We start from the raw sequence: 13,661 nt of genomic DNA on the forward strand, positions 1-13,661 counted from the left end.
GGAGCATGGGGAAGCCAAGCTCGAGAAAGAGGAAATGCTTAGGCCCTATACACATGCATAAGTGATGCAGCCTTAATTACGTCACCACACACAGCTTTTTCCCGCAGGGCACGGCCTCGCACGGCACACAGGATGGGCCCCAGGCCCCGGGGAGGGAGCTGAGGCTGTGTGGACCCCCCTCTCATCCGCTGCAGGAGCTGGGAGGTGTGTGGTAAATGAAGCAGGGTTGTGGGAAGGGAAAGGCAGGCTCAGGCCCTCGCCTGCTGTTCTGCAGGATGGGCCTCTGGCCCCGCTGCTGCTCCAGGCACGGCAGGTGGTGCTGGGAAGATGGAGCCTCTGGCCCAGCTAAGGGTACACAGCTTTTCTGAGAAAAACCGTGCAGGTGCCATGGGATGGGTAAGATAGTCAGCAGTGATTTAGGGTGAATGTGCAGTATTTCAGCACAGTTAGCGCCTTCAGGGCAGTGTAGGAACTGCAGGAACTGTGTCCCTCCAACATCTGCAGGAGATGAGGGGAGAGCAGTGCTTTTACCTCGCCTTGCTGGCAAAGCTAGCTCCAAAGTCTCAGTTTCAAGAAGGATGTGAAAATACCAGAGAGAGTTCAAAGGAGGGCCAGAAAAATGACCCAGGGTTTGAACAGGAGACATCAGCACTGGCCTCAAGGCACTTGAGCTCTTCAGCTCACTGCAGGGAAGCACTGAGGACAGCTGCAGCTTTTCGCATCATCGCAAATTCGCTTGTGTGAGGGGCCCAAATCATGTTATTTGCAATAAATTACCAGGGCCTGGTGACACCAAGCACTAGGATGATGAATTACACACACACACACCTAGCATGACTGAAACAAACCTACTGAGGGCAGACACTTTCCCCAGCTGGGCTGGTGCTCCAGGGCTGCTCCTTCCGCTGGCATGAGTGAAGCCCAGCCAAAACCACGCCAGGGCTGCTGGGCTTCCCAGAGCTACCAGCTCCAGTTCAATGGTACCAGCTTGGGAAATAGTTGTTCTTGAAACCCAGCTGCAACCAGGGTGGCTTTTCCATTGAGCAGTGACCTCTTCCTCAGCCCTGACAGCAGCTGGCACCCGCTGCCATGTGGCACACCCTGTGCAAGCAAGTTCCCCCGGCTGGCAGTGCCCACATACCCCTTGCAAAGTGTGGTGCTGGACATCCTGTCAGGGGCAGCCCCAGCCAGGCCCAGGGAGACAGGTTTGTCCAACCAGTGCAACTGCAGAAAGGATTTGTCTTTTGGAGTCACAGAAGACTCTTGTTGTGAGGGCTGAGCAATACAGCTGTAGCAGTAGAGGAGGGATAGCTGGGGGAATCTGGTTTGTTATTAGTCCCATGGGAATTGAGGGATCTTTCTTGGTTTAAATGCTTTGCAGAGCCATCAAGCCGTACTGCAGGTGAGGAGCACCTGAAGGCAGAGCCTTCCTGTGCCTCAGGAGCTCTCCTGTCTGGGACCCCTGATTTGTGGGCAGGAGGGGAGCTTGTGTTGTGTGAGCTGATGTGCAGAAGGGAGCCTCACCTTCTGAGCCCCATGGGGACAGTGAAGACATACAAGTTTTCCACTAGAGAGGGAAAGCCCAGAGGGTCCTATGTGATCTCTTGGCACAGTTTACTTCATTGCAGAAGTTTTAGAGACTTTAGCTTTTGGAAACAAGGTTGATTAGGCAGGCTCTGAGGCAGAGCTGTTAGCCAGACCCTCCTGTCTGCAGAGCCATCATGAGAAGGGCAGGAGTTATCCTTGCACTCTCTCCTACAGACAGCAAAGCAGCTCTGCTGCCCACCTGAATTTGTTCAGCTCTGTGCTCTCCACGTGTGAGATGTTTCCATAACCAGAAAACCAGAGCAAAAGAGCCACAGCCCTTCAGTCTCCTGGGAACTGTAACCAACAAAGACAGTTGCATTTCAAACAATTTCTTCCTCTTGCCTTATGCACACTCGAGTTTCAGCAGCCTGTTACAGAGAGCTGCAGTCCTGCACCTCCATCTGCATTTTTCCACAGTCCAAGCAACCTGTTTGGAGATAAGGGCTGGCTGGTCTGGACACCACAGGACAGAGGGCTTTGCTCTTTCATCCCTTTGTTGAGCCTGATGGCTTGTTTTTGACAAAAGCATCCTACAGAAAAGTAGTGATTGTGGTTGTGAAGATCTGGAGGGATGGAGAAGCTGCCACTTCCCAGGGAGCCTGTTCCAGCACTTACATATCCACACTGTTAACAGCCCCACTCTTTATTTGTGTCTTGAATTTGTCTGGCTTCAGCTTCCAACCAGTGGTTCTTGTTCTTGCTTTTTCCACAAGATTAAAGAGATTCTCAGCATCCAAAGCTTTCTCCCCACGGAGGTCCTTACATCCTGTTCAAGCCATAGCTGCTTGTTCCTCCAGCAAGGCTGGATAATGCTGCTTTTAACATTATCCCTGAGTTTTATGTGCTTCTTAAGTGGGAGTTCAAGGTTTTCTCAGCCAAACCCCTTGCAAGGTCCTGTGACAAGCAGAGTGGGGCAGGGCCTCATCCCAAAGGGAACAACATTTTCTGAAGTCAAAATGATCAGCTTCAGACACTAGTGCTGCCTTCATGAGCTCTCATGCCCCCACCCTCAGGGACATGATCTGTTTGCTGTTTTGTGTGTGGAGGTTGTGGAGAAATGAGCAGTCCCTATAACATTTGCTGCTCTACTGGGGAGTCTGTGGGTGAGCACCACAGGGGACACTCCAGAGATGGTCTGTGAATGGGGACAAGGCTCCTTCTAGCCCCAAACAAGGGGGCTTCAAGTGGACTGACCTGCCAGAGGCACCACCAGGGGAGGAGGAGGCAGCACACAGACATGCTGCCCAAGGGGCCCCTTGCCTCTTCCCTCTGCTCTGCCCCTGCTGGGCAGGACAGACCTTTGCTTTGATCCAGACACCACTGCCCATGAAAGATCAGCTGATGCTGGCCAATCCCTCTTTAGCTGAGCCACATCCCAGCAGTGCCCCACCACCAGTCCTCTGAAGCTGCTGACGTCTCTGCCTGGGCATCTGCTGCTTTCCCTGTGCTGATCCTCTTCCTTCCTGCTCTAACGGCTGCAAACACTTCATCTCACACCACTCTTTCCTGCGTTGCCTTATGCCTTTACATCTTCCTGCAGCTTTCTTCTCAAGCAAGTGATCTGCAGCAGAATTCCTACAGTGGGAGTGGCAGCCACAAGAATTGCTGCCAGCATCGGTGGCACCGAGGGGACAGCCTGCCCAGCAAACAGGAGAGTGCTGGGTAGGACGTGACCCCTGCCTACTGCCCAGCACAGCCTGCCTCCAGCCAGTGGCCTCCCCACCTTCTTGGGATCTGAGCGGATGGAGGAACAGCCAAATCTCTCTTTTGTCATCACCTCTCCCTAACAGGGTCCAGGCCATGCAGGCTACAGGAAGGGAGCGGAGTTGCCAGATCAGAGGGCTTGGAAACCAAATGCAATTCTTCTGTTTCCTGTTCTTCCAGAGCACCAATCCACTCTGGGAATGGTCTTTCTGTCCCACCTCGTCCACAGCCCTGGGCTGGCTCTGTGACCAAGCTGGGCAGGTTTAGCACTACCATGGTGCCTCTGGAGATGTGAGGTGTGGCTGTGTCCATCCTTGCAAGACCAAGCTGCTGCTGCCAGTCCCAGATGGATTTTGTTTCTGCCCCAGACTCCAGTGCAGGAGGAACAGTCCAGATCCAGCTCTGCACATGTCTTGCAGCTCCAGTGGGTGGGTGCCAGAGCTGCTAGCATGGCTTTGATCCATTTGAGAGTCCATGAATATGCACTTCAGAGTGCACCAAGAGGGAAAGGCTCCTTAACCCACTGTTAAAGCAGAGTTTAGCTGCTTTAAATCTGTCTCCTCATTCACGGATCCAACAATCCTCAGAGCCAACCTGGAACTCCTGGAAGGAGAAAGGGCGCAGAAAGCAGACAATGCCTCAGTCCCTGAGACATGATGGAAAGGACAGGGCAGGGGAGTGGATGCTCTGCTCAAACCTGCTCCAGGCAGTTGTGCCAAGGCTCACTGGAAGACTTCCACAGGGCACTATTTCCTCTCTGCCCTTCAGCAGACCATGCTTCAGCTTGACATTGCATGGGAGAGCTTTTCCCCAGTGCACACCTGAACTGCCCGGGACTTCATCCCTCCCATCTGTGGCCAGAGCAAACATCCTCTAACAACAGTTCCTGCCAATCCCTGCCTCTCCCACCCCTTCCCTGTCTGCAGGCATCGCTCCCACCAGAGTCAGTGCTCTAGCGTGCAGGGCAGATGGGGGTGCCAGACGCCCGCGCACAGATTTACAGTCCTCAGGAACAGCTTCCACATGTGTGTGTGCAAGCTCCATTGAACCTGCTCCCTCTCCCCACCCTTTGTCACTCCCAGACTTGGGCCCGTGCCTCTGCCTGCATGGCACACGGTCCCAGACAGTGACCCAGAGCCGAGGGTCCCCGCGGGGAGCAGCAGCCGCGCTCCTGCCCCGGTGCTCGGCTCAGCGCGGTGGCACTGAGGGATGTGCAGAGGGGCGGGTGCAGCAGCAGGGCAGAACCCCGCTGGGCCCGGGGTGGGCATGGGCACAGCTGGGCGGGTGCAGCAGCAGGGCAGAACCCCGCTGGCCCCCGGGGTGGGCATGGGCACAGCTGGGTGGGTGCAGCAGCAGGGCTGAACCCCGCTGGGCCCGGGGTGGGCATGGGCACAGCTGGCGAGGACCCGGCCCCCGCAGGCCCGGCCAGGGGAGCGCAGGGGCGGGAGAGGGACAGACCGGGGGACGGCCGGGACCCTCCGCTGCAATTAGCGGCGCCTCCTGCCAAGGCAGCTCCGCTAATGAGCGCACCGGGGAGCGAGTACGTGCAGCAGGCGGAGCACGGCCGGGGACCCGCTCCCGCTCCTGGCACCTCACCGAGGGCCCCTTGCCTCCTTGGGCCCGGAAACTGAGGGGGCCCAACCCATCCCCTAATGCGGAGATGCTCGGGACAGGTCAGACAGACCTGATATGAGCCCAGGGTCCTCCCTCCTCCAGGACAGACAGTGATGTTCTTTCCCATTGAGTTCTCCTCAGTGCCTTTGGGCAAAGCCAGGGAGGTGAAAAATCACCCGCAGCATCCAAGCATCTGATCACAGCACCATTGGGCACAGCCCTTCGCACTGCTGTGATGCTTTCTCAAGGACACCATCAATTCACAGGCAATATCATATTGTCTTCTACCACCACAGCTGAGCAGGCAGCCCCTGCTGTCCATTCACCCTTGATCCCTCTGGGACTTTCTCATCCTGCACGTGAATCTTAAACGCAGAAAAGAACCTTAAGTGTCTACTGAACTCAATATCTCCCTGCCCAGAGTCATTAGACGAAGGTCCGTGAGGAGCCACAGGAAATGGAAGTCTGGTTTCCAGCTTTGGCTTTTCCATGGGGTTTGTGTTCCTCAAGCCCTGCCTAGAAATATGCCCAAGGTTTTTCTCTGCATAGATGTAACCTTACAGCATTTTACATTAAAGGAGCAGAAAACAATACTAAGGATGGATAAAAAAGAGGTGAGTACCATGTGGAAGAGCACTGAAAAATGTCTTTAACATTCTGTAAGGATCTGAAGAGAAATCTCATGTCTGCCTGGGGTGAAATAAATGTATTGCTTCCCTCTGGACTGTTTCAGAGAGATATTAAGGAAAGAGAGATAGAGTATGCACGTTGCATGCCTGAAATGATCCTAGAGGTACTGTATGCTGGATCAGCATTTCAAAGGCACTGCCCTGTGACGAGCAAATATTAGTGCTGCTCCTGCCCTCCTTCCCTGCACTCCTTACTCCCACACATGTACAGGTATAAGTGCAGGCAGGCAGACTGATGTACCTGCATAAGGCTTTATTTGAAGGGCTTCTCTGACTATTATACAGCTGACTGCTCCAATCACTCAGCAAAAAAAAGCACTCCAACCGTACATGAAAATGTTATCTCAGAAATAACAAGGCAGTAAAACACTTGAGCTCAGAGGGACAGTGGACAGCCAATTCTGGCAACCAGAATGGGCACTCAAGCTGCCCTTCCATGGGTGAAGGACCTGGAGGGGCACACAAGGACCACGTCTCTTGCAAGACGTCCCAAAAAGGCACAAGATGCTGCTCAGCTTGTGAGTCAGCTGAGTATGGGAAGCCCAGCAGAGATGTGAGCATCTTCCTAATTTCACTGCAAAGCTTCGGTGCCTGCTGCCACCTGAGACCATCCTCTTATTGGACAAGCAGGCATCAGCAGGGGCAGGGAGGAGAAGGAGGTGCAAGGGCGGCTCTGGGGAGCCCGGGCCTGGCTCCCAGCTCCCCGAGGAGCTGTGATTGATGCCGTGGCGGTGCAGCCCTTCTCTCAGCAGGCAGCTGAGAGCTGCCTCACGCCCAGCCGGCGTGCGGAAACCTCTTTGTCATAGCAGCTAATGAGCAGATTGTATTTCACAGCGCCGGCCCCGCACAGGTACAGCCAGCGGCTTTTATCTCCTGACAGCTCCCACGGGAAAAGAGCAGCCGCCGTCCCGCCGAGCGGGTCACGGCCCGGTCTTGCCGGGCCTTACGGTGCTTGCAGCTTTTTAAAACCCTTTGTGGGTTTTCACCTGTCCGTGGCTCTTTTATAGCGCAGGAGTGGAGGGAAAGGGGTTGTGGAAGCACCCGCCTGAGTTTGTGCAGGAGCACAGGGGTGGGATGTGGGATCGGCGCTAAAGAACATGCGAGAGTAAGGAAACAATCATGACAGCAACTGGCACCTCACTTATTGAGAGACTTATCTTTAAAACAACACCAAAATCCAAGTTAAAGACTTCAATTTAACAGCCTGTGTTTAACAGCCTGGGGTTTATTCCTCTAACTCCTTCCCTGGCTCTAATCCCGTTCTGAACTGCATTCCTTCTCCAGCTGATATCTGGGGCTGCTGCCCTGCTGTGCCAGGAGAGCTGGCCATGGGCACCCTGTGCCCTGCTGTGCCAGGAGAGCTGGCCATGGGCATCATCTACCACCTGTGCCAGGAGAGCTGGCCACACCCTTGTGCACCCAGCAGGCAGGAGCTGGCCCGCACCCACCCAGCCAGGAGCAATCCAGGGGCCCTGAAGTCCTGGGAAATGGGGTGATGTGGCCTGGTCAGGGAAATCCAAGCTCTTCAGGAGAAATCCATCGAGCTGTGAGCTCAGGTTCATTTCAGACAAAGCTCAAAGCCCCCTGGGCTGGGCCCCAGAGCTGGCAGGTGTGTTTGCTGGAAGGCAGCATGTGGGAACACACCAAGGTGCCCCAAGAGATACCCAAAGCAGCAGAGGCATAACCACGCTCTCCTGCTCACTGATTTGCTCTCTGGAGCCAGTCTGATGCTCAGGGATGCTGTTTTCATTGCCTGAGCAGGGAGAGCTGGCTGAGATGCAGCTCCCTCAGACTTTGCTCCCCTGCAGCCACCCCTGAGATCCCAGCACAGCACCAAGGGCAGGCTCACAGTGTCAGGGTTGTGCACATCTCCAACAGGGATCCCCAGCCTGCTGGCAGTGTCTGCTGGGTCATGAACCAATAAATCCCTTCTAGGAGAGATGCAGAGCACCCAGCTGCTCTGCCAGACTCTCTGCTTGCAAGGCAGTATATTTACTAACCCCCAGAGGAAAAGGAAACCTGCTGCTTTTAACAGGATTTTTCATATGGTTTCCTTATCAGCACCATGTGTTCTGGGAGTTCCCCTCTGCCCAGGTGTTGCTGAGGAGTGAGGGATGTTGTGGGGCACTGATGAGATCACTGCTCACTGTGGAGCTTTCACCTTGGTGCTGGTGGTCCAGCCTGGCTTCCCTCGGCCAGCACCCCATCCACCCCTCCAACTCTCCAGCCTGCCCTGGTGCCCCTCAGTGGTACCAGCCTCCCTCCTGTGCCACAGCCCTGGGGCATCAGAGAAAATTTCAGCTACAGAGGTATCGCTCTCCCATCTGCCTCCAGCATGTTGCACTTGACATGAACCAACATCTCCTATTAGCACTGTCAGGAACAGACCTGGAAAATTCATTTCCCAGCAGACTTCAGAGAGACCACAAGGAGAGAATCCCCCCAAACGTGCAGGGAGAAGCCAGCAGCAGCACGACAGCCCTGGGCAGACCTACCGGCAAGGGGTTGAAGTTCTGGTCCACCAGGTGGTTGTGGCCGTGGTCGAGGAAGGAGTGGCGCACCACCACGTCGATGCCCTGGCTGGCCAGCAGCCCCAGCGTGTTCAGCCACCTGGGGACAGAGGGAACAGAGCCAGGGCACCATGGGGGGGCAGGGGGCACCATGGAGGGGGGGAACACTGGGGGGGACTGCCTGGTCCCAGTGGCACAGCTGCTCTCATGCATACGACCTGATCCCTGCTCCAGCACCTGAGCTGAAGCCTCCTGGTGGTGTTATGAACTGGATCCCACTATCCCTGTCCCAGAAACTCTGAATGTCCCTTCCCCTGCCCCAGCTGTGCCCAGCTTGCACGTCCCAAACCTGTGCCTTAGCCCCTGTGTGCACCCCAATATCTCAGCCCTCTGCCCAGAGGTGCTCCCCCAGCCTGTCAGCACTCTGCACCCTCTGTCTGAGCAGGGCAGAGCAGACCTTTGCACTGGCCTGTCTTCTCACACTCGCTGGGCAAGATCTTCAATTCTTACAGCCTGCCACAGCCCTGATAGCCCAGGCATGTCCCTGTGCTTCCCTGCAAAGCCTGGATAATCTTCCTCCATCTTTCATGATCACAGCCAGCTCTGAAGATCTGGACTGGGGCTTTGCAGCAGGATGTCCAGGCCATGGGGCTGTGCCAGTGGACAAGCCCCAGGAGCCAGGAATGGTCTCTTCAAAGGAGAGAAAATGGAAAGCAGAGCAGAGGAGGGCTAATAGGTATGAAATGGAGAATTTAACAATACTCAGGCTGCCAGGGAGTACTGAGGGGGTCTCTGGGCCTGGAGCTTGCCCTCTTCCAGCTGCAGTGCCTTTGCAGCACCTCAGCCTGCAGAGCCCACGGGGTGGCAGTGCCCTGGGGGTGGCAAGCCAGTGTCACTCACAGGAACCCAGCTGCATATGAGTCGGAGAGGTTGTTCATGCCTCCAGCTGAGGTCATGCCAACACCTTCCAGCCAGATCTTCTTCCCTGGTGTGTACGTGTTCACTACCTGCATGAGAGACAAAAGCAACCAAAATTACTCTGCTGCACCTGTGACTTAAAGCCAAGCCAGACATCTCCTGTCTCATGGGAAGACTTGTGCAGACCTTTGGTGGTGCTGCTGCTGGACAGTCAGTGCCTGCCTGGCCATGGCATGTCCCTCTGTGTCCTTACCTTGGCCGGGTGGGGGGACACTATCCCTCACTCTTTCCTTCCACTGCCAACACGTCCACTCGTATCTTCTGGAGCTGCTCCCAAATGTACTCTCATGTTCCCAGTCCCAGATCCTGCTCTTCCCCTGTGGTGTCCCCATGCACTCTGTCCCACACACTGCCCTCTCATGTCACCTCAGCACCTGTCAAGGTGGCTGCCATCCGTGGGTAGCCCCTGAGCCCCAGTGGGACAGTCAGTGCCACAGCTGAGCAGGGGCTGCTTTGGCACCTGAGGGGTCCATGGCACAGGTGGGACATGCAGGTCTGAGCATGCTGGCCCAACCCTCAGCAGTGCAGACACCTGTGGGATGTTCAGCTGGCCAGAGCTGCCCTCTCCCAACCCGAGAACCTTCGGCACCACACCCTGTCGCCTCTCCTGCAGTCGCACTTCTCCAGGCTGGGTGACAAGCTCCCAAGACCAGATGTCTGCAAGCCCAGGAATGCTCTGAGCAGCCTGATGGATCCTGCCCTGTTAGTGAGGAGCGCTGGAATGTGCTGGATGGACTGGGATCCCTGAAAGATGTTAAATAGGCCAGCTCTGGGCTGCCTCCCACTCACAGCCTGTGAGAGCCGGCAGCCCTGCCTGAAGCCCCAGAGGTGTTGGCATCCTGCCTGTAATTATCTAAGCCCGCCACCTTCCCGGCCGGAGAGGAAGCAATAAAACAGGCAAGTGGACAAGTCCAGCTGCTCTAATCAGCCCCGGCAGGATGCAGGGACTCAGAGCCAAGCTGGAGGCCATTAGCACCCAGTGCTGTGCTTTTGCTCAGCCTCACTGGCATTCCCAGGAGAGCCCTCCCCAGCCCTACCCTGTGCACACCAAATTCTGGCCCATGGGTGACAGGGCTCCCCTAAACTGCACCAAGGGCAGCTCCTGGCTTCTTCTGCTCTGGGAGTGGATGGATTCCCACTCCGTTCCCAGCAGGTTCCAACCTGCAGCAGGGGTGGGATACATGTCACCACTTTTGGCAATGCATTGTACCTGTGGGGGCTGGGTCAGCTGGTGCCTCTTGCTTGCCCCACTGTGATTCCATTGTGCCATGCCTCCCCTACAGCAGAAATATCATCCACACACATGGATGACTCCCAGCTTGTGCCAGAGGGCTCAGCAAGGAGCTTCTCTCCTCCAGCTCTGCTGCACTGACCCTCTCATCCCCTTTCCCAGGGCCTCTTTGAGTTGTTTACTCATTCTATGGTTTCTCCCTGCAGGAATTACAAGTGAGACATTGTGGTGAGTGGTAAGATTTGAAAATCTAGACAAGACAGATGGATGGACATCTCCTCTAGTCCCTAAGGCCTTTTTCACTCACTAGGTGTTCCTTATTTCTTCCAGGACTGACAGCTGAGTGTGTCAGTCTCAGCCCTGGCCCCTCTATCAGCCAAAGCAGAGGGACCCTGCAGAGCCCCTGCCATGTATTCCATTGTTAGAGATGTGAGCTGGATCCCCTGGACAGGGAGGAAAGGAGCACTCACGAGCCAGCCATGGACTCTGACACCACAGGCCAGCAACAGCTGGGTTTTCTAACACAGTCAAAGCATGATTATCAGGGAAAAAGGACACTAGTTCATAATGATCACAGTTCTCCACCAGTGAGGATCACTCTGGGGATGCAACTGTCACTGCTTTGCAAGCAACATTCCCAGGCACACTGTGAGCAAGATGTGGTGGTAGGAGCCCCTCCTGAGCACACATGGCACTGGCTGTGCTCAGGGAGGTTTGGTACCACCTGGCTGCTCCCTCCTCTCCTTGTTCTGGGGAGCAGGCTCAGTTTCACCCTCATTACAGATAGATGGGAGCCTCAAGCCAGTAGCTGCCTTGGCAGGGCCTTGCATTGCATGGTGTTTTCTGCTGCCCTGTGTCCCAGCACACCTGCACAGCCCATGCTGTGCTGCAGCCTGTGGGCACTTCCCTCACAGCCCAGCACACACCCCACCCTGGGGCCAGGCTTTGTGCTGCCTGGTGTCTCAGCCCTGCCCTGAACAGGGCTGGCTGCATTTCCCTGGGAGCAGAGCAGCCACTCTGCCCCCCTGCCCCAGCGCAGCTGCCCTGGGAGCTGTGCGTGCTGAGCCCTGGCCACGAGCTGTGCCCCAGGCAGGCACTGCAGCCACGCTGTCCCCTCAGCCCTGCAGACCCTTTGCCTTGCTCACCTTCTGGATTTTCCTGATCTGGTCTGACAGAGTGTCTAACAGCCGTGTTTTCAGGAAGTCTGTCACCTTGGCCACTCGACCATCTATGTAGTAACTGGAAGGGAAATAAGAAGACAAGGTCAGAAGCTGGAAGTGTCTCTGTCCCCAACCATGTCCTCCTGTTCTGCTGCTGCCCTATACCAAGATGCTTCATTTGCTCTTGGGAGTCCCTGCTTGCACCCTGTCCTGTCCTGGGCCTCTGGCCATGCCTGTCTGGCAGATGCTCAGTCTGGCAGATTTCAGTCTCCAAAACAGGATGTAAGGTGGACACACCCTAAACACTGAGCATCCTGCACTTCAGGAGCCATGGGAAGTTTTGCGATTTCTTAACTTTTGCTGGTGAAACTCTGGGGGTAGTATTCTAAAGGCTGGGAGCGAAATGCCACCTGCAAAGGCTTTGCAGCCCTCTTGCACAACCTACACCTTCCTTGCTTGCTCTTCCAGAAAAATCCTCAGCTGAATCCCTCTGTCAAGAGAGTTGTGGCTGTTAGCAGCAGAGGAAGTCCTGCTCTCACAGAAATACCTTCTGGCCTAGGAATGCCAGGGAGTGTTTCCCATACAGGGATTCCTGCTCTCCATGTGCTTGATTTTATGAAGTACAGCTACAGTGCTGCCCATAACAATGTGAATCATCTGTCTCTAAGTGTGAGAGGAAGGCTCTGAAATGTCTCACTGCTGTCTCCTGGCTCTGGGACATAAGGTGAAGCATTCTGTCCTGGCTGCACATATCTTATGTCAAGAGGGAATCCCAACCTGCTCCTCCTGAGGGAGAGTCTTGGGCTGTCACCTCTCCCCCACGCAAAGGCATATGGCAGCCCTTGTACATCTCCCAGAGGCTCCTGCCAGTCTTGCAGGGAGCAGGATGCCTGCTGCAGCATGCTGGCATACCCCTGGGCCAGCCCTTTTTCTGATAAACAGGCTTTGCAAGAGAAACTTTATGAACCTTCTCCTCCCAAATCTGCATTGTGTATCAGCCACTCACCCCAGCAAGCCCCAGAGAATGTCAGAGCCACATTGGGGGGATGGAGGTTCCCAGGAACAGCAGCAGCTCTGGCTGGGGCTGGTGGGGCTGACTCATTGCCTCTGATCCCTCATTGGAACTTCATGCACTCGGATTTCACCAGAGTTGCACAGAGCCCTCTCCCTCCCTGCAGACCTCGGAGCAGCTGTGGGTGCTGGGATGCACAATGAGCTAAAGACCTGGGCTCTGAGGAAAGGTGGATTCACCTTTCCAGGGCTGCTTTCTCCCTGACATGCATCTCATCTGCAGCAGTGAGCACCTGCAGCAGTTGTAGTGGCTGATTCACTTGGGTACTGGAATGCAGGAGCATCCCCAAAGGATGCCGTGGACTAACAGCCTCTGACAGAGCACCTGGCACATGTGCAGCATGCATGAGTGCTTGGAGAGGATTTTGTGTCTCACTGCTCCAAGTCCCTAACTGTCCCAGAGCAGAATTTTGTTACAGGCTCAACTTGCAAAAGCATTCAACGAGAAGAACCTCCTGTGTCAGCCCTCTCCCAGGCCTGCAGTCCCAGCTGTGTCCCCAGCCAAGCACAGGAACATGCCAGGCACCCCAACATTGTGTGACTGGGTAAGGAGGCATGAGGCATTTCTGCAGGCCCACGGTGACTGGAAGGTGCTGGGGCAGAGATAATCTCCAGGGAGAGTTTAGGAAATGTTCAAAATCACTCAGATCACTTACACACTATCCAACCACTGGCTGCTGGGAGGACAGCAGATCTGTGAGCAGCAGGCAGTGGTGGGGTTTACACAGATTACTTTTTAAGACAAAATTACAAAGCAGCATTCTCTGGGGATGGCAGATGTTTGGAGTTAAGCACCGCACTTAAAAACTGAGCAGAAATGACTTTTTCAGACTGCTGTGGACTAGAAACCCCATCACCTGGGCTGAAAACTGGCTGAAAGACATAAAAAGGGCTCTATTCACAGGGAAAAGATGGAGTTAGATAGACCTCAGTCTGTGTATGACCCTCCAATGCACCAGGCTTTCTGCAGGGTTTAGCTCCTTGGCCAGTATGGTCCCAGAGTCCAGGATAAACCCCTTGGAGAGCAAAGACAAGCTTGCATCTCCTCATCACCTCACCCAAGCACAAGGTGTGCTGTGACATGCAGCTCCACTGCCAAGGGGAGAGGAGCAGCAGC

General features: G+C 55.2%; 1 protein-coding gene across 1 annotated transcript in view; it reads right to left on the bottom strand.

Moving 5' to 3' along the window:
- Nucleotides 1-13,661, bottom strand: part of HPSE2 (heparanase 2 (inactive)) — a 104,350-nt gene that overhangs the window by 2,492 nt on the left and 88,197 nt on the right. Inside the window, exons 7-9 of the mRNA XM_063163420.1 lie at nt 11,459-11,552; nt 9,005-9,111; nt 8,090-8,204 (exon numbers count right to left, since the gene is read on the bottom strand). Of these exons, the coding sequence (XP_063019490.1) occupies nt 8,090-8,204; nt 9,005-9,111; nt 11,459-11,552 (316 nt within the window). The remainder of the gene's footprint in view (nt 1-8,089; nt 8,205-9,004; nt 9,112-11,458; nt 11,553-13,661) is intronic.

The sequence above is a fragment of the Melospiza melodia genome, chromosome 9 (assembly GCF_035770615.1).
Source record: "Melospiza melodia melodia isolate bMelMel2 chromosome 9, bMelMel2.pri, whole genome shotgun sequence".
Classification (NCBI taxonomy): domain Eukaryota; kingdom Metazoa; phylum Chordata; class Aves; order Passeriformes; family Passerellidae; genus Melospiza; species Melospiza melodia.